The following is a 20,458-nucleotide window of genomic DNA, read 5'->3' on the forward strand; positions in this document are numbered from 1 at the left end:
CATTTTCTTAAAAATTTCCAGAGTTGGAGCATTCACAACTTCTGCAGGCAAGTCGTTCCACTTATTGATTGTTCTAACTGTCAGGAAATTCCTCCCTAGTTCTAAGTTGCTTCTCTCCTTGATTAGTTTCCACCCATTGCTTCTTGTCCTGCCCTCAGGTGCTTTGGAGAATAGTTTGACTCCCTCTTCTTTGGGGCAGCCCCTGAGATATTGGAAGACTGCTATCATGAGCAAGGAAATATTAGGAAATGAATAAAAACCATGAACAAAGAATTATTTTGGCAAAAACTGTAACTAAGTAAAATATATTTGAATATATTGAATTGTATAAGATACGATACGGCCAATACTCTGTTCATAAATCATGTATGTGTGTAGGGGGCAAACTAAAAAAATCAATAAAAACTTGTTCAAAAAGCCGGCAGTGATTCGCTTAGCGACCGTGGCAAAAAAAAAATCGTAAAATTGAGAGTGTCTCATTTAACAACCATTCTGCTCGGGAACAGAAACTCTTGTCGTCGTGCGGTTGTAATTCGAGGACTACGTGTAAAGAGACCCTCGGTTTTTAAATGCATGTCATATTTGTGTTAGATTCCCTGCTAATTTACGAGTTTGGGTGAGATTTGCAGTGCATGAAATCAAGCTTTTCATTTTTAGTTTCATTACCGCATCGCTATAATAGGGAACATGATAGAATGACATAATATATAACACGACGCGATGAGATCTTCGGTACGACTGAATAACATATTACATTATGTGATAATATATTCCGTGGCAATCGAAAATGATGCCTCCCCGGCGAATAAGCCACCTTCTTCTGAAATGGTTTATTTATTAAAACGTTTGAAGAAACGGAATTACATACGGCTCTCCTAAAAAGACAGAGAGGTATAGTCGACAAAGAATAAAAGATCGGTAAATAAAAGATTTGACAATGATCGTAAAGATGGAAATTCAGGGTTGTTTTTTTTTTCCCCGCGCAGAGAAAATTCCCTCATTTTCGCTCTCGGGGAAATAATTTGAAATCTGTACAAAATTGTAAACGTGGCGTTACTATCACCAATGGCTTCTTTTTATGTTCTCACAAAGTTCAGGAGCAACACAGTAATCAATCGATCGATCAACCAATCAACCAATCAGAATAGAGCTGGAAGGGACCTTGGAGGTCTTCTAGTCCAACCCCTTGCTCAAGTAGGAGACCTTATACCAGGAATGTCAAACTAGATTTCATTGGGGGTCGCATCCGGGCAATATTGACCTCGGCGGGTGGGTGGGTGGGGTGGGTGTGGCCAGATCGACATTACGCCAGTGGTGGGTTTCAAATTTGTTTACTATCGGTTCTGTGGGCGTGGCTTGGTGGGCGTGGCGTGGCTTGGGTGGGTGTGGCTTGGTGGCCACGGCAGGGGAAGGTTACTGCAAAATCCCCATTTCCTCCCAATCAGCTGGGACCTGGGAGGCAGAGAATAGATGGGGTGGAGCCTGTCAAGAGGTGGTATTTACCGGTTCTCCGAACTGCTCAAAATTTCCGCTACCGGTTCTCCAGAACTGGTCAGAACCTGCTGAAACCCACCTCTGCGTCACACCTGTCGGGGCGCACCTGTGGTGGCCAAGTGCCAAGGCAGGACTTCCCTCAGACCCTCCCTTCCTCTCATTATAACCTTCCTTCCTTCCTTCCTTCCTTCCTTCCTTCCTTCCTTCCTTCCTTCCTTCCTTCCTTCCTTCCTTCCTCTTCTTTTTCCTTCCCTCTTCATTCTCCGGTCTTCTTCCTTCCCCTCTTGCCTGACTTTTCCTTCCTTGCTCTCTTCCCATCTTTCCTTCCGCTTCTTGGTCTTTCCTCTTTCCCTTTCTCCTGTCCTGTCCCTTCTTGCATGCTCAAATGTAAAAGGGGAAACATTTCTCCTTTTCTTTTGTTTTTAGCTTGTTTTGCTAGCCTTCTGCCACTTTTCGGACGTCATGGCCTCTTGCAGTCCTCTGCTCCGGTTTTGCTAGCAGAGGACTGCAGGAGGCTGTCGCGTTCAAAAACGTGGCCTAGAGGCCCCGCACACAGTTCCCCCGAGCTCCGTTTTCGCTGGCAGAGGCACTGCGGGCCAGTCCTTTGTTGTTTTCAGGGCTGCCCACGGCCCAGATCTAAGCACCCCGCGGGCCGGATGTGGCCCATGGGCCTTGAGTTTGACACCCCTACCCTATACCACTTCAGTAGAACAGTAGAAGACCATCTATGACAGGGTTTCCCAACTTTGTTCATTTTAAGTCACCTGGATTTCAACTCCCGGAATTCCCCAGCCACACAATTGAAGTCCATGTGTCTTAAAATTGTGAAGATGGGAAACTGTGGTCTATTGTTACTCAGAAGCTCAGCCACCCAGTAGTTCTTGAGGACAACGCAAAGTTAGGTCAACCACCCAACCACTGGTCTGATGGGCCATGCTGGCTGGACTCATTGTTGTGACCCAGAGCCAAGTAGGTAGTAATAAACTTAGTCCGTAGAAAAACAAACTTTATCTGAACAGCTGGGAATAACTTCATTCCCAGCGTTGTTCAACTCAAAGTAAAACAAATGCCTCCCAACACAAATTCCTCAGTTATCTCACAAACCTTAGTCCAATTAGGCAAACTGCCAAAGACCCTTCCTGGCAAACATCCAAAAGCCACAAAAACAAAGATGTACACGAAGCAGAAGACGGAGCAGAAGACGCAACTACGTTGTTTCCCAGCAAAGCTGAAACACCAGTGCTGGGAGGGGCCTTATGGGAGGGGCCAGTCATCTCTTGGCCTTCCTCCCGAGTCGTCCTCTCTGCTTGAGCTGTTCTTGCCTTCTGGCAGCTCTTCTCATGTGTGCATTAGGAACAGGCTCCTACTGTTCCTCTGCCTCACTACTGTCAGCCTCTGGAGGCTCTGGAGTCCGCACCTCACTCCCCGATGGCCCTGGCCTCACCTCAGCCTCATCGCTGTCCGACTCCGTTGCCAGTTCCGTAGGCTGCTGATGGATCACAACACTCACCTTCTCCAAGTAGTTGAATTCCATCGCGATCTCTCTGAAGAAGAAGTAGACATGGTTCTTCCACTCCACAGCATGGACAAAGTAGGGTTCTAGACAGGGTGAGGGAAGAAATAGAGAAGACGTCAAGAAGCAGGATCTTGAGTATCTTCCAAAATCTGTCATTCCATGTCCTACATGAGACTTAGACTTAGAACAGGGGTGTCAAATTCAATGTCATTGAGGGCCACATCAAGTTTGTGTTTGACTTTGGGGCGGTGGTCGTGGCCAGTTTGACGTCACTCATGTCCGGGGTGCCTGTGGTGGTCCGAGCGCTCTGCCAGCGAAAACGGGCTCCCAAGCTTCGTTTTTGGCTGCGACGGCCTTCTGCCAGTGAAAGTTTTCGTTTCTGTTTCCATTTTCGTTTCTGTTTCCGTTTTCACTGGCAGAGGGACCACGGGCGGGCCCTTCACTGTTTCCAGGGTGGCTCTGCAGCCCAGATCTAAGCACCCCATGGGTCGGATCCAGCCCCCAAACCTTGACTTTGACACCCCTAACTTTAAATAACTTTATTGTCACGTTGAATCTACACTAATCGGCATCAGCGGTGGTATTCGCCTACCTTCCCTACCGGTTCGCAAATGCAAGCGCACGCATTCGCACGGTTGCAGCACTCACACACGCCTCGTCCACGCATGCGCACGGCTAAAAAAACATGCTGAAATAGGATGACATAGGATGGGGCAGGTGGGCAGGCCCACCTGCAATTTCTGCTACCGGTTCGGGTGAAACCGATCCGAACCGGCTGAATACGACTTCTGCAATTTTGTTGCATACCGCTCTCAAAGGGTCCTTCTGGAATAACATTCTGGAATAATATTGTGGAATAACAGACTTGGTGTTATGACTCGTCCTCCCTCCTCTCCTCAGCGGGGCCGTCTCCAACCGGGCCTTTTATCAGACTCCGAGTCTGATAATGAAGATGAATGGCCTGTCATGACTCCAGCCCCTGGCCCTGGCCCCATGCCCGGAGAGGATTCAAGGAGTGAAAGGAGAAGTCCGATAAACCTCACTCATACAACATGTGTTCCTTTGGCTCACCCTTCAGAGCAGGAAGGCAGCCAGGTGGTAGAATTACCTGGGCCTACTCCCTCTGACCCCTCCCTTTCCCAGATGCTGACAGCAGATCCAGCTGAAGACAATTCAGAGTAGGAGGAGCCTCGCTTCCGGAGATCTAAGAGGCGACGCCAGCAGAAGGAGGGGTGAGGCAGGCCTGGATAAATGCTGAGTCATGGAGCCACACCCCACAGCCTATATAAAGGACCTGCTTTTGGCATTCCAACCTTGAGTCAAGCAAAGTCTTATCTAGTTTGCTGATATCGGACCCTATCGCTGAAGTCACAACTTGGACTCCTGCCTGCCCTGATAAACCTCGAGGGAACTTGGCAAGCTGCAGAGGCTTCGTTGCCAAGTTTGTTACGGACTTCCTTGACTCGTTCGTCGGAGCAGGGGTGGGACACGACACCTCCCTTGCCTTTTCTCAAGGGTAAATGTTCCGAAATCCTTCCTGGGACTCCCCCGTTTGCTCTGTTGATCCTCCTTCTGGTCCTTGACGACAGTTCTCACAAAGGAGACCCGATCTGCTGGGTCTCGTCAACATGAACATACGACATCCCTCCAGTTAAAAAAACATCTTCCGATATCAACATTGCTTCCTCTCTGTTTTCCTTTATCCCACCCCCTTTGCAACTCCATCGCCCAGATGACTCATCCCCAGCCTGAGCCCTGACAATATTTCCAAGGTCTTTTTTTTTCTCGCATATGATCATGAAGGCATTTTTTTTAAAAAAAACACCCTTAATTGATAGGACGGGAGTCGGTGGCCGAGGGCATCAATTAGCACATGAATGTACCCAATTGTGCAGAAACGGCGGGCATGCACGAATCGTCTGCCTTGGGAAGGCGGCATGCCTATTTACGGACAATCTTGCAAAAAACAAAACAAAAACCACCACCACAAAAAAACAACAACAACCGGCTAGCAATTCCTGCGGCTGTGATTAAGTTCAGATGCTGTTTATCTCCTAAATAAACGAGAGAGCAAACAGCCGCCAGTCTTAGGGCCCGCTACGAAGGAAGGAAGGAAGGAAGGATGGAAGGGAAGCTGGGAGAATTTGATAGACAGATGGACTTCGGGAAAAAGTGCAGAGAGCTACAGTGATTAAAGGCCTGGAGACTAAAACATACGAAGGGCGGTTGCAGGAGCTTTGGTTTGTCTAGTCTAGAGAAAAAAGGAGGACTAGGGGGCACATGATAGCAGTAGTCCAGTATTTGAGGGGCTGCCCCAAAGAAGAGGGGGGTTCCACTTATTCTCCAAAGCGCCTGAAGGCAGGAGAAGAAGCAATGGATGGAAACTAATCAAGGAGAGAAGCAACCTGGAATTATGGAAAAACAGGGAGGACCAAGAACCAGTGGAACAGCTGGTGGGGTTACAAAAATTGTGATTGCTCCATCAGTGGAGGTTTTTAAGAAGAGACTGCAGAGCCACTTGTCTGAAAAGGTATAGGGCAGTGTTGGCGAACTGAAGCGAGAGTGCACCGATGTGGGAGCTCCGGAAACCGGAAGAGAAGCTCCCCGGCGCGCACATGAGGGATTGCCGGAAACCGGAAGAGAAGTTCCCCGGGTAGAGCTGAGCTTGCGGTCACCTGGTCTTCCGGTTTCTGGCGCTCCTGCATAAAATAATAATAATAATAATAATAATAATAATAATAATAATAATAATAATAATAATAATAATAATAATAATAATAATAATAATAATAATAATATAATTTTTATACCACCCTTCTCCCGAAGGACTCAGGGCGGTGAACAGGCAAAATAAAAACAACAATCAAATACATACAGTAAAATAAAATATTAATAAAAAAACTTATTTAAATTAGCCTAATCTAAAAATACTTTTAAAATCCCAAAACCTAATTTAAAAATTTAAAACCCTAAAAACAACTAAAATTCTATGCCAGTCCTGCATGGATAAATAAATAGGTCTTAAGCTCGCGGCGAAAGGTCCGAAGGTCCGGAAGTTGGCGAAGTCCAGGGGGAAGCTCGTTCCATAGGGTAGGGGCCCCCACAGAGAAGGCCCTTCCCCTGGGGGCTGCCAGCCGACATTGCTTGGCTGACGGCACCTTAAGGAGTCCCTCTCTGTGAGAGCGCACGGGTCGGTGGGAGGCAAACGGTGGCAGTAGGCGGTCCCGTAAGTAACCCGGTCCTAAGCCATGTGCGAAGACCAGCTGGAACCCGGAAGAGCAACGGGAGATGGCTGGCGTGCACAGAGCGGTGGCTCTGCATGGCACTTCTGATATGCGTGCCACAGGTTCGCCATCAAGGGTATAGGGTCTCCTCCTTTGCAGAGGGTTGGACTAGAAGATCTCCAAGGTCCCTTCCAGTTCTACTCTACTCTATTACACTCCATTCTACATTCTATTCTGTTCTGTTCTTATTCCTTTCCTTTCCTTTCCTTTCCTTTCCTTTCCTTTCCTTTCCTTTCCTTTCCTTTCCTTTCCTTTCCTTTCCTTTCCTTTCCTTTCCTTTCCTTTCCTTTCCTATCCTATCCTATCCTATCCTATCCTATCCTATCCTATCCTATTCCATTCTACTCTACTCTACTCTACCCTACCCTACCCTACCCTACCCTACCCTACCCTACCCTGTTCTATTCTATTCTATTCTATTCTATTCTATTCTATTCTATTCTATTCTATTCTATTCTATTCTATTCTATTCTATGCTATGCTATGCTATGCTATGCTATGCTATGCTATGCTATGCTATCTTACCCTATCCTACCCTACCCTACCCTACCCTACTCTACCCTACTCTATTCTATTCTATGCTATGCTATGCTATGCTATCTTACCCTGCCCTATCCTACCCTACCCTACCCTACCCTACCCTATTCTATTCTATTCTATTCTATCCTACTCTATTCTACCCTACCCTACCCTACCCATTCCATTCCATTCCATTGTACCCTACCCTGCCCTACCCTACCCTACTCTACCCCATTCCATTCCATTCCATTCCACTCCATTCCACTCCACTCCACTCTCCATTCCATTCCATTCTTTTCGCTCATGACTCCTGGTCTCTATAATTTGTCCCACAGATTTATTTTGTCAGTTTCATAATTTTAAACACACATATGCAGACACTCCAAGGCAATCTTTAAAATTATTCCAGAACCTTTTAATTGACTGATTGGAAGTAATACTAGCTAAGGCTACAATTAGCTTTGTACATGTATATTTACTGAATGCTGCAAGACTGGGAATAAATTAATAAAATATTAATCTGGCTTTAAATATTGCCTCCGTACTTTTCGCCTCTAGTTTCAAGACATTTTCCAGGGTTTCCTAATAAAAAATATATTTTGCCTTCTCAAGATTCTGCTCAGATTCTGTTCCTGGAGCATAAATATCACAATAGAGAGCAAAGACTCCAAGATTATTTATTTATTTTTTAAACTTCGACAGTTAAAAAACTCATCTTTTTATTCATTCAGGCACTTGCAATCTGGCTCGTAAAGTTTTAGATGATCTTTTCCCGGTTTAGTTGATATGCCATTCTATTCTATTCTATTCTATTCTATTCTATTCTATTCTATTCTATGCCAGTCCTGCATGGATAAATAAATAGGTCTTAAGCTCATGGAGAAAGGTCCAAGGTCCGGAAGTTGGCGAAGTCAGGGGAAGCTCGTTCCATAGGGTAGGGGCCCCACAGAAGGCCCTTCCCTGGGGCTGCCAGCCGACATTGCTTGGCTGACGGCACCTTAAGGAGTCCCTCTGTGAGAGCGCATGGGTCGGTGGGAGGCAAACGGTGGCAGTAGGCGGTCCCGTAAGTAACCCGGTCCTATGCGATGTGCGAAGACCAGCTGGAACCCGGAAGAGCAACGGGAGATGGCTGGCATGCACAGAGCGGGGGCACTGCAGGGCACTTGATATGCGTGCCACAGGTTCGCCATCAAGGTATAGGGTCTCCTCCTTTGCAGAGGGTTGGACTAGAAGATCTCCAAGGTCCTTCCAGTTCTACTCTACCCCATTCCATTCCATTCCATTCCATTCTCCATTCCATTCCATTCCATTCCATTCCATTCCATTCCATTCCATTCCATTGTACCCTACCCTACCCTACCCTATTCTATTCTATTCTACCCTATCCTATCCTACCCTACTCTACCCTACCCTACCCTACCCTACCCTACCCTACCCTACCCTACCCTATTCTATTCTATTCTATTCTATTCTATTCTATTCTATTCTATTCTATTCTATTCTATTCTATTCTATTCTATTCTATGCCATGCCATGCCATGCTATGCTATTCTATTCTATCCTACTCTATTCTACCCTACCCTACCTACCCTACCCTACCCTACCCTACTCTATTCTGTTCTATGCTATGCTATGCTATGCTATGCTATGCTATGCTATCTTACCCTACCCTACCCTACCCTACCCTACTCTATTCTATTCTATTCTATTCTATTCTATTCTATTCTATTCTATTCTATTCTATTCTATTCTATTCTATTCTATTCTATTCTATTCTATCCTACTCTATTCTACCCTACCCTACCCTACTCATTCCATTCCATTCCATTGTACCCTACCCTACCCTACCCTACCCTACCCTACCCTACTCTACCCCATTCCATTCCATTCCATTCCATTCCATTCTTTTCGCTCATGACTCCTGGTCTCTATAATTTGTCCCACAGATTTATTTTGTCAGTTTCATAATTTTAAACACACATATGCAGACACTCCAAGGCAATCTTTAAAATTATTCCAGAACCTTTTAATTGACTGATTGGAAGTAATACTAGCTAAGGCTACAATTAGCTTTGTACATGTATATTTACTGAATGCTGCAAGACTGGGAATAAATTAATAAAATATTAATCTGGCTTTAAATATTGCCTCCGTACTTTTTGCCTCTAGTTTCAAGACATTTTCCAGGGTTTCCTAATAAAAAATATATTTTGCCTTCTCAAGATTCTGCTCAGATTCTGTTCCTGGAGCATAAATATCACAATAGAGAGCAAAGACTCCAAGATTATTTATTTATTTTTTAAACTTCGACAGTTAAAAAACTCATCTTTTTATTCATTCAGGCACTTGCAATCCGGCTCGTAAAGTTTTAGATGATCTTTTCCCGGTTTAGTTGATATGCCATTTTATTTTGCAGCCCTGGCACGGCGTATTTCATTCTTTTAACTGGTTTGTGAACTCTCCACAAAGCTGTGGCGCAGAAGATGAAATAATTCCCCGCTCAAATCTAAGTGCCTTTAAGTCTCCTCTATCGATTGAGTCACTTTATTGGGAAAGTGATTTTTTTTATTTTATTTTTGGAGCAGGGGAGTTTGCCCAGCTCCCTCGCTGCAGTTTTTATCAACCTGACGCCTTCCAGAGACAGAATAATAGAGAATAACAAGTGGAAGGGACCTTTGAGGTCTTGTAGTCCAACCCCCTGTTCAGGCGGGGGACCCTATGCCATTCTGGACAATGGTTGTGTATATAGAGAACAGAACAGAACAGAACAGAACAGAACAGAACAGAACAGAACAGAATATTGGAATGACTAGACTAGGCTAGACTAGACTAGAATAGAATAGAATAGAATTATAGAATGGAATAGAGTAGAATAGGATTACAGAATAGAATAGAATATGAAATAAAATAGAATAGAATTACAATAGAATAGAATAGAATAGAATTACAGAATAGAATAGAATTACAGAATAGAATAGAATAGAATATGAAATAAAATAGAATAGAATTACAATAGAATAGAATAGATTACACAATAGAATAGAATTATAGAATGGAATAGAGTAGAATAGGATTACAGAATAGAATAGAATATGAAATAAAATAGAATAGAATTACAATAGAATAGAATAGAATAGATTACACAATAGAATAGGATTACAGAATAGAATAGAATAGAATATGAAATAGAATAAAATAGAATTACAATAGAATTACAATAGAATAGAATAGAATAGATTACACAATAGAATAGAATTACAGAATAGAATAGAATAGAATAGAATAGAATAGAATTACAGAATGGAATAGAGTAGAACAGAATTACAGAATAGAATAGAATATGAAGTAAAATAGAATAGAATTACAATAGAATAGAATAGAATAGAATATGAAACAAAACAGAATAGAATACAGAATAGAGAACAGAATAGAATAGATTACACAATAGAATAGAATTACAGAATAGAATAGAATAGAATAGAATAGAATAGAATTACAGAATAGAATAGAATAGAATAGAATAGAATAGAATAGAGTAGAACAGAATTACAGAATAGAATAGAATATGAAATAAAATAGAATAGAATTACAATAGAATAGAATAGATTACACAATAGAATAGAATTACACAATAGAATAGAATAGAATATGAAATAAAATAGAATAGAATTACAATAGAATAGAATAGAATAGATTACACAATAGAATAGAATTACAGAATAGAATAGAATAGAATATGAAATAAAATAGAATAGAATTACAATAGAATAGAATAGAATAGATTACACAATAGAATAGAATTACAGAATAGAATAGAATAGAATAGAATAGAATTGAATTACAGAATGGAATAGAATATGAAATAAAATAGAATAGAATTACAATAGAATTGAATTGAATTACAGAATGGAATAGAATAGAATAGAATAGAACAAAAACTAAAGGTTTGCAGCTCTGTCTTTTAGTCTTTTTTCAAGGGATGCCAATCACAGAAGGAAATTTCTTGGGTTGTGCCTCTCATTTTCACACTCGGCAACGGCAAAACCATTTGCGTCCCGCGTTCCTTACCTTTAAACCACTTGGAGTCATGCTTCACCGTGCGCAGGGTTGGGCTGTCTCCCAGGCTGCGGTAAATCACAGCATCAATGGCCAGGAAGTCCGTAACAGTGGCTGTGAACAGCATCCCTCCTGCCCCAGATGGAAAGAAAAGAAAAGTGGTGAAAAATGGAAAAGAAGAGTTGGAAGACAACGTTCGTGGCTCAGGGTTGAACCGTTGGGTCCTTGGTGCTCTCTGAGCTTGCCGGTCTTCTTGCAGATGTTTCGTGACCCAGCTAGGTAACAGCATCAGTGCTAGCAGGAAGTGGAGTTTGTGAAAAAAGGGGGGGGGAGGAGGAGGAGGAAGAGGAGGAAGAAGACCGTGGGATCCTTGGTGCTTTCTGAGCTCGGTTGTTTCCTTGCAAACATTTCACGACGCAGCTAGGAAACTGTTGTGATACTAGGCCCAAGTAGTTATTACCAGACACAATCTGTCCTAAACAAACGTATTTCATTAGAAAAGCTGAGAATTATACTTCATTCTCAGCTTGGTCCAAATTACGTCCAAAACAAAGTCCTTCAGAAAAAGTCCTTCGGCCTTATCACAAACCTTTGTCTTCTTTGGCACCCTGCCAAAGGCTTTTCTAGGCAAGAACCCCACGAAGTTCAGAAACAAGAGACGCCGACAAGAAACAACTGTAGCAACGTTGCTTTCCTACAAAGAGCCCAAGAGCCCTTGCTGCTCTTTTAAGCCTTACGGGTGGGGCCAATCATCTCCTGGCCTTACTCCCGAGTCGTCCTTTTTGCTTGAGCTGCTCTTGCCTTCTGGCAGCTCTTCGCATGCGTGCACTAGGAACAGGCACCTCCTGTTCCTCTGCCTCTCTGCTATCAGCCTCTGAAGCCTCCGGAGTTCGCACATCGCTTCCCAGATGGCCCTGGCCCCATCTCTGCCTCCGACGCAGAGCCCTCGTCCAGGCCTTTCCCTGACTCTAGGACTGGCCCAGCCTCCTCACTGTCCGACTCCGCTGCCAGCCCGTAGGATGCTGGAGGACCACATCAGTAACATCATCGGTGCTAGAAGGAAGTGGAGTTTGTGGAAAGGAGGAGGAGGAGGGAGGAGGAGGAGGAGAAAGAGAAGGAAGACTGTGGGATCCTTGATGCTCTCTGAGCTTGGTTGTTCTCTTGCAAACATTTCATGACCCAACTAGGGAACATCATCAGTGCTAGAAGAGAGTGGGGTTTGTGGAGAGGAGGAGAAGGAGGGTGGGGGAGGAGGAGGAGGAGGAGAAGGAGGAGGAGAAGGAGAAGGAAGACTGTGGGATCCTTGATGCTCTCTGAGCTTGGTTGTTCTCTTGCAAACATTTCATGACCCAACCAGGGAACATCATCAGTGCTAGAAGAGAGTGGGGTTTGTGGAGAGGAGTAGTAGTTTTTATTTATTTATTTTTTTATTTTTATTTATTTATTTATTTCATCAAGCATGTATTTTATGACAGATACAAGTGTAAACATAATTATAAACACACGTAAAGGATATGAATAAAAGAAAAGATTAGGACAGGGACGGTAGGCACGCTGGTGCTCTTATGCACGCCCCTTCCAGACCTCTTAGGAATGGTGTGAGGTCTACAGTAGACAGTCTAAGCTTAAAGTTTTGAGGATTTGAGGAAGAAATCAAAGAAATCAGGAATTTGGTGGCATCATTTCCAACATAATAATAATAATAATAATAATAATAATAATAATAATAATAATAATAATAATAATAATAATAATAATAATAATAATATTTTAATTTGTATACCACCCTTCTCCCGAAGGACTCAGGGTGGTGAACAGCCAAATAAAAACAACAATCAAATACATACAATACAGATAAAACAATAGCTAAAAAACCTATTCAAATTTCGCCCAAATTTAAAATACATTTAAAATCCTAAAAAACTAATTAAAAATTAAAAAAACCCATAAAAACATCTAAAAATTCTATGCCAGTCCTGCGCGAAAAAATAAGCCCGTGGCGAAAGGTCCGAAGGTCAGGAAGTTGTCGAAGTCCAGGGGGAAGTTCGTTCCATAGGGTAGGAGCCCCCACAGGGAAGGCCCTTCCCCTTAACCAGCATTATTAAAGGCCCTTAACTTAACCAGCATTATTAAAGGCAAACGAAAGAAATATCCATCAGGCTTCCTAAGCCATTTCAGGATGATTTCCTGGGGGAAAGGGCACCACTTGGAGATCTCAGTAGGAAGGGTTTTCATTTTCAACGCAATGAAAGCAAAACCAAACCCTTCCCTCCCACCGGACTGACCTGTAAAGAGGCCGACGTTAGCGTGCTTGGGATCATAAGGGCACCTGGCCATGCCGCTGATATTGTCCCCCATAGGTTCCAGATAGTCCATCTGTTGGGAAGAGAATGGGTTAGAACCGACACAGAACCCCAACCTAGGACTGGCTTAGCTCTGGGGTACAAGACCCTAAGCTTGAAGCTGAAGAAATATATAAGTGATGAAAATTTGAGTTCGAGAAGATGGACTGTAATTTGAGTAATGGACTTATGAAATTTGAAGGAATATACAAGTGGAGAAAAAAAAAATTGAATTTGAGAAGATGGATTAATTTTAAAAATGGACTGTAAGAAGAAGTAATATGTGAAGTTGGTATTGCTTCTTTTCTTTTTTTCTTTTTATTATTCTTTCCTATCTCTTTATTTTTATTGTGAGGGGATCTAAAGTTTAAAATTTTTAAAGGTGGGAGGTTATGTATATTTTGTATACTTTAGCTTGTGATTGTTGGTCATAATACCCGGTATTTGCTCTGGGAAGTGGGGGGGGGGGAAGGGGGGGGGGAAATGATACATGGATTGATTATTAATGTACAGTAATTTTTGAAGATATGAAATTAAAATTTAAAATGATATTGGGGATGCTCGACTGCCATTTCAGGAAGAAAAGGAGAGAGGAGTAGAAGGAGGGAAGAAAGTAGGTAGGAAAGAGTTGAGAAGGAGGAGGGGAATAAGAAAGTTAGATTGGGTGGAAGAAGGGAGGAGTGGAGAAGGAGGAGAGGAAGTAGTAAAGTGAAGGAGATGAAGGATGTGAAAGTAGTAGAGGGTAGAGAGGGAGGTTGTGAAGAAAGGAAGTGGCAATCGGGCAGGCCTGAATCAGTAATAAATAAAAATTAATGATTAATGATGGATAATAGTTTGTACATAAATACGATGTTGGAAAATGGAAATAAAAATTATTTACCAAAAAAAAAAAAAGACCCTAAGCTTGCAAACCTCTGAAGAGCGGACTTGGGAGGCATGCATGGGTCAAAAAAGTCAAGATGGCGGCCATTACAGGGGTGAAATGCTCCCAGTTCAGACTGGATCGGCCGATCCGGTAGGCATAGCGGCTGGTGGTTCGGAGAACCGGGATCAAAAATCCCTGCAAACACACCCATGCCCATGCCCCCACCAGTCACCCCATAGCCCGCTTCTTTTAAAAAATGCTTTTAATAGGTTGAAAAAAGAGGCTCTGATGATCGCAGCTGAGCCACACAATCGTTAGAGGAGACTCTAGAAAGAGTGCAGAGAAGAGCAACAAAGATGATTAGGGGACTGGAGGCTAAAACATATGAAGAACGGTTGCAGGAACTGGGTATGTCTAGTTTAATGAAAAGAAGGACTAGGGGAGACATGATAGCAGTGTTCCAATATCTCAGGGGCTGCCCCAAAGAAGAGGGAGTCAAGCTATTCTCCAAAGCACCTGAGGGTAGAACAAGAAGCAATGGGTGGAAACTGACCAAGGAGAGAAGCAACTTAGAACTAAGGAGAAATTTCCTGACAGGTAGAACAATTAATCAGTGGAACAACTTGCCTGAAGAAGTTGTAAATGCTCCAACACTGGAAATTTTTAAGAAAATGTTGGATAGCCATTTGTCTGAAATGGTGTAGGGTTTCCTGCCTGGGCAGGGGGTTGGACTAGAAGACCTCCAAGGTCCCTTCCAAGTCTTTTATTCAGACAGACAGGCATAGGGATGGACAGAAGGAAAGAGGGAGGGAAGGAAGAAAAATGAAAGAAAAGGAAGGAAGGAAGGAAGGAAGGAAGGAAAAAGTGGGAGAAGGCAGGGAGGGAGGGAGGAAGGGAGGAAAGAAGGAAGGAAGGAAGGAAGGGAGGAAGATGGTTTGGATAGAGGGTTGGACTACAGACAAACAGATGGAAAGAGGGAGGGAAGGAAGGAAAATGAAAGAAAAGGAAGGAAGGAAAAATGGAAGAAGGGGGGAGGGAGAAGAAAGGGAGGATGGAAGGAAGGAAAAAGTGGGAGAAGGCAGGGAGGGAGGGAGGAAGGAAGGAAGGAAGGAAGGAAGGAAGGAAGTTGGTTTAGATAGTGGAGGGGGTTTGACTAGAGCAAGGGTCTCCAACCTTGGCAACTTTAAGACTTGTGGACTTCAAGAATGGACACTCAAAGTATCAAATCTGGCAGAGATGGCAAAAATCTCCGCTTACTTGAAAGACTATACACTAGAAAAATATATTTTAGAATGGAAAATGTGGATTGATTATATTCAAAATAAGTATCAGACAAAAAAATACCGAATAGCATATGAGTAAATTTAGGAAATATTTTGTATTAGATATATTTTTGAAGGAGAGGGGAATTGAGAGTGTGAATAAGCGTGGAGAGACTAGAGATTATAATTTAGGAATTATTTTAGATTATGATTGTTAGTTTTGATACCCTGCATTTTGTTCTGGGAAGTCGGGGTGGGGGGTAAGGGGGAGGGGAATTGGGGGGTTGAGGGTAGAGGATGGAGTGATGGTTAATGTACAGGGATTATTGAAGATGTATAAATATAATTAATGCAGGGTCGGGTCTGACCAGTTACCATTTTAGAACGGTGGGGAGGGAGAAAAGAGAGAGTAGGAGGTAGGAAAGAGGAGAAGAGGAAGGAAGAGGGATAGTAGAGGGAGAAGGAAGGTGTAGGGTGGAGGGAGGAGAGGATGTAGATAAGAGAAGGAGAGGAAGGTCTGGAAAGTAGAAGAAGGTAGAAGAGGGAAGAGTGTTAAAAAGGGGGGTGGTGACTGGGCAGGCCCGACTAAATGTATATAACTGTACATTGGATGAATTATTTGACAAGATTGTAAGAATAAAACTTTTAAAAAAAAAAAAAAAGACTTGTGGACTTCAACACCCAGAGTTCCTCAGCCAGAAAGCTGTCTGAGGAACTCTGGGAGTTGAAGTCCACAAGTCTTAAAGTTGCCAAGGTTGGAGACCCCTAGATTAGAGGACCTCCAAGGTCCCTTCCAGCTCTATTCTGCTTGCTTGCTTGTTTGTACTTGTCCGTTGGGAAGTCATGCGGAGGAAGCTCAGAGAAAGGCATCAGGTACTCACACTGTAATCGGAGCAAACGGGATTGAAGGCGTTCGTCCCGCACACAAAAAGCACGTTGTCGTTGCGTAGGAGTAGCACTTTGATAAAATTCCGGCATTCTGCCTGAGGATGGAAAAAAAATATAGATAGATAGATATTTGTTTTCTGAAGATATAGCATGACCACGACCACGAAGCCAAACAACAGCAATGCAGCTCACCAGCCCAAATCCCCCTGCAACTCAGACTAATCTGAGCACAACCAAGCTCCCACCCAAACAGGACACCCCCCCATCCAATCAGAGCACAACTCCCCCCCCCATCCAATCAGAGCACAGCCAAGCTCCCACCCAATCAGTTCAAACCCCCACTAGCAGTTAAAAGGAAGAAACAGCTGCGATCACACACTGCTCCCAGAAGCACGAAGCTGAAGCCTGAAGATGACGAATGGGACTTCGTCGAAACGTCGCCAAGACACTTCCAATTTTACGCGGGAGAAAACCCGAACAACCAAAGACCTACATAGATAGATATGTTGCAGTGAGATTTCCCACAAGCATCTATGCCTGCTCAGCACCTCCAGCATGCATGGAAGGTGGTTCCTTTTTGGGGCTTAACGTTTTTTTATCAGTTTATCAAAACCACAAAGAAAAAGGAGAAGAAGGGGGAAATAAGGGAGGAAAAAGGGAAGAAGGAAAAAGCATAAAGAAAAAAAAAAGCATTGACTTCCGATTCCTTTTGGGCACAAGTAATTCCACCCCACCTTGATGTTTTACTTTTACGTAATAATATACCACTAATCCTTGACTTACGACCGCAATGGAGCCCCCCCCAGTTTCCGGTGCTTAAGCGGGACATCTGTTAAGTGAATTCTGCCCCGTTTTACGACCTTTCTTGCCATCGTTAAGTGAATTACTGCAGCTGTTCAGTTAATAACACAGTCATTAAGTGAATCTGGCTTCCCAGGGGGTCGCAAAAAGGGGAATCGCGTGACCCCGGGTCACTGCGAGCCGTCATAGATGAGGGGCCAGTTGCTGAGAGTTTGACTTTTGATCACGTGACCCCAGGGATGCTGCAGCGGTCGTAAGTGTGAAACACGGTCATAAGCCACTTTTTTTCCAGGGCCGTTGTAACTTGGAATGGTCACTAAACGAACCGTTTTAAGGCGGGGACTACCTGTACGCTAGCGTTTCTGTAACAACAAACCTATTGAATCGGTAAACCCAAAATCAAAGTTTCATTTTTTTTTCTCCCCCACCTCAAGCACAAAGTCCAGCAGTGGTTTCCGAGTGAAAACAAAATTAATGCTGTTCTTTTCTTTAAGAAAAGAGCCAATTTCGACATCTCCGCTAACTCCGTCAATGTTTCAAGCCGTTCGCCCGTTGTGGGAATCGAATAGAGCCCAACATTTCTGTTGCTATAGGCGAGGCAACTGTTAAGTGAATTTCCCCCCCATTTTACGACCTGCCTTGCCAAAACTGTTAAGTGAATCGCTGCAAGCCGTTAAAGTGAAGGAATGAAGCTACTAAGCTGAATCTGGCTTCCCCGTTGATTTGGCTCGTCAGAAAGCTCACAAAAAGGGATCACGTTTACGACGCTGCGACCGTCATAAATACGAGTCAATTGCCAAACGCTTGAATCTGGATCGTGTGACCGCAGGGGGATGCTGCCAACGGTCGTAGGTGTGAAAAACGGTCCTAAGTCCCTTTGTTTCTGGTGCCTTTGTAATTTTGGTCACTAACTGAACCGTCGTAAGTCGAGGATTGCCTCTGCTTGAGTGTTTTTGAGCCTAGCGTGATTATTCAGGCTGGGTGCCAATGCTGTTTCTACATGATGTCCTTCAAAAATGACATTTTTTCCCCCTCCTCCTGTTAGAACCATGCCCGTTGTTTTCCAAGCCAGGTTCTTTTCTGTCGTTGCCGAGGGCGGAAAACGATGTTATTTTGGATGTGCAGCGTCTCATCTTCACCCAATGAATCTTTTCCTCCTTTTTCTAGAGATAATATTCATTGTCCTTTAGCTTCTGTAACCCAGCACCTTTTCTTTCCCCCACTTTTCTCCCCGGTTTCTATGGTTGCAGAATGGGGCCGGAGAAAAAGAGAGAGAGAGGAAAAAAATGCATTCTTCCGAGAGAAAAATAAAATAAAATAATAGAAATGCACACGCAACAGACACATAACCGGGTCAGTGACTTCCATTATTCCTTCCTTCTCAGTGTCGGTTTTTTCGCCGTTTTTTTTTTTTTTAAGAAAGCTTCGTCTTTCGGCCGATGGAAGAGATTAAAAAGGGACCATTTAACTCAGGGGTCTGCAACCTTGGCAACTTTTTTTTGTTTGTTTGTTTACATTTATATCCCGCCCTTCTCCGAAGACTCAGGGCGGCTTACAGTGTGTAAGGCAATAGTCTCATCCTATTTGTATATTTTACAAAGTCAACTTCTTGCCCCCCCAACAATCTGGGTCCTCATTTTACCTACCTTATAAAGGATGGAAGGCTGAGTCAACCTTGGGCCTGGTGGGGCTTGAACCTGCAGTAATTGCAGGCAGCTGTGTTTTAATAACAGGCTTCTTACAGCCTGAGCCACACCGCGGCCTGAGCCACACCGCGGCCAGCTTTGCTGGCTGGGGCATTCTGGGTGTTGAAATCCACCAGGCTTAAAGTTGCCAAGGTTGCAGACCCCCTGAGTTAACTCACCAACGTCTCCTGAAACCAGAAATAGGAGCTGGAAATGGGTTTAAAATTTATCCAAAATGAATATCCGGAGGTTGGAGGCTGTCTGTCGAAGGAGAATCCGCTTCGGACATAGAATACAGAATCCTAGAGCTGGAAGGGACCTCGGAGGTCTTCTAATCCAACTCCTACGCTCAAGCAGGAAACCCTGTGATGGCTAACCTTTTCTGGAGCAAGTGCCCAAAGTGTGCGCGGCCGAACCCTCAAAATGGATTGGGCGTGTGGCTGCCCTACATGTGCTCCTACCCCCTGCGCCCCGCACGCGTCCCACCTTCCATGCGGCAGAGACCCGAAGACAAGCTGGCCGGTGGGAGGCATGCACGTATGTGCGGCGGAGCTGAACTGGGGTGAAGGCTCGTGTGCTCAGAAAGAGGGTGCTGCGTGCCACTTCTGGCATGTGTGCCATAGGCTCGCCATCACAGCCCTATACCGTTCCGGACAAATAGCTGTCCAGTCTCTTCTTGAAAGCCTCCAGCGATGGCGGACCCACAATGTTGTGACTCGTCCTCCCTTCTCTCCTCAGCCGGGCCCCTCCTGCCTCCAACCGGGCCTGTTATCAGACTCCGAGTCTGATAATGAAGATGAACAGTCTGTCATGACTCCAGCCCCCAGCCCTGGCCCCATGTCCGGAGAGGATTCAAGGAGTGAAAGGAGAAGCCCAATAAACCTCACTCATACAGCGTGTGTTCCTTTGGCTCAGCCATCAGAGCAGGAAGCCAGCCAGGTGCTGGAATTGCTCGGGCCTACTCCTTCTGACCCCTCCCTTTCCCAGACAGCAGATCTAGCTGAAGACAATTCAAAGTGGGAGGATCCTCGCTTCCGGAGATCTGAGAGGTGACGTCAGCAGAAGGAGGGGTGGGGCAGGCCTGGATAAATGCTGAGTCATGGAGCCACACCCCACAGCCTATATAAAGGACCTGCTTATGGCATTCCAACCTTGAGTCAAGCAAAGTCTTATCGAGTTTGCTGATACCGGACCCTATCGCTGAAGTCACAACTTGGACTCCTGCCTGCCCTGAGAAACCTCGAAGGAACTTGGCAAGCTGCAGAGGCTTCGTTGCCAAGTTTGTTACGGACTTCCTTGACTCGTTCCTCGGAGTGGGAGTGGGGGGTGGGACACGACACACAACTTCTGGAGGCATGTCACTCCACGGATTCATTGTTCCCACAATCAGGAAATTTCTCCTTAGTTCTTGGTTTTCGGCCAAGATGTTCCCATCCATTTCTTCGTAACAGAATAACAAAGTTAGAAGGGACCATTGAGGTCTTCTAGTCCAACCCTCCTGCTCAAGCAGAAGATCCTATCCCATTTCAGACAGGCAGCTGTCCAATCTCTTCTTTAAAACCCTCCAGTATTGGAGCACCCACAACCTCTGGTGGCAAGCTGTTCCACTGGTTCATTGTCCTCACTGGCAGGAAATTTCTCCTTAATTCTAGGTTGCTTCTCTCCTTGATTAGTTTCCACCCGTTGCTTCTTGTCCTGTCCTCAGTTGCTTTGGAGAATAGCTTGACTCCCTCTTCTTTGTGGCAA

At 44.3% G+C, this 20,458-nt stretch overlaps 1 protein-coding gene across 1 annotated transcript in view; it reads right to left on the reverse strand.

Moving 5' to 3' along the window:
• Positions 1-20,458, reverse strand: part of SEMA6B (semaphorin 6B) — a 246,084-nt gene that overhangs the window by 36,815 nt on the left and 188,811 nt on the right. Inside the window, exons 6-9 of the mRNA XM_058163625.1 lie at positions 16,220-16,321; positions 13,155-13,245; positions 10,882-11,001; positions 3,005-3,093 (exon numbers count right to left, since the gene is read on the reverse strand). Of these exons, the coding sequence (XP_058019608.1) occupies positions 3,005-3,093; positions 10,882-11,001; positions 13,155-13,245; positions 16,220-16,321 (402 nt within the window). The remainder of the gene's footprint in view (positions 1-3,004; positions 3,094-10,881; positions 11,002-13,154; positions 13,246-16,219; positions 16,322-20,458) is intronic.

This window comes from Ahaetulla prasina, chromosome 1, assembly GCF_028640845.1.
Source record: "Ahaetulla prasina isolate Xishuangbanna chromosome 1, ASM2864084v1, whole genome shotgun sequence".
NCBI classification, from domain to species: Eukaryota; Metazoa; Chordata; class Lepidosauria; order Squamata; family Colubridae; genus Ahaetulla; species Ahaetulla prasina.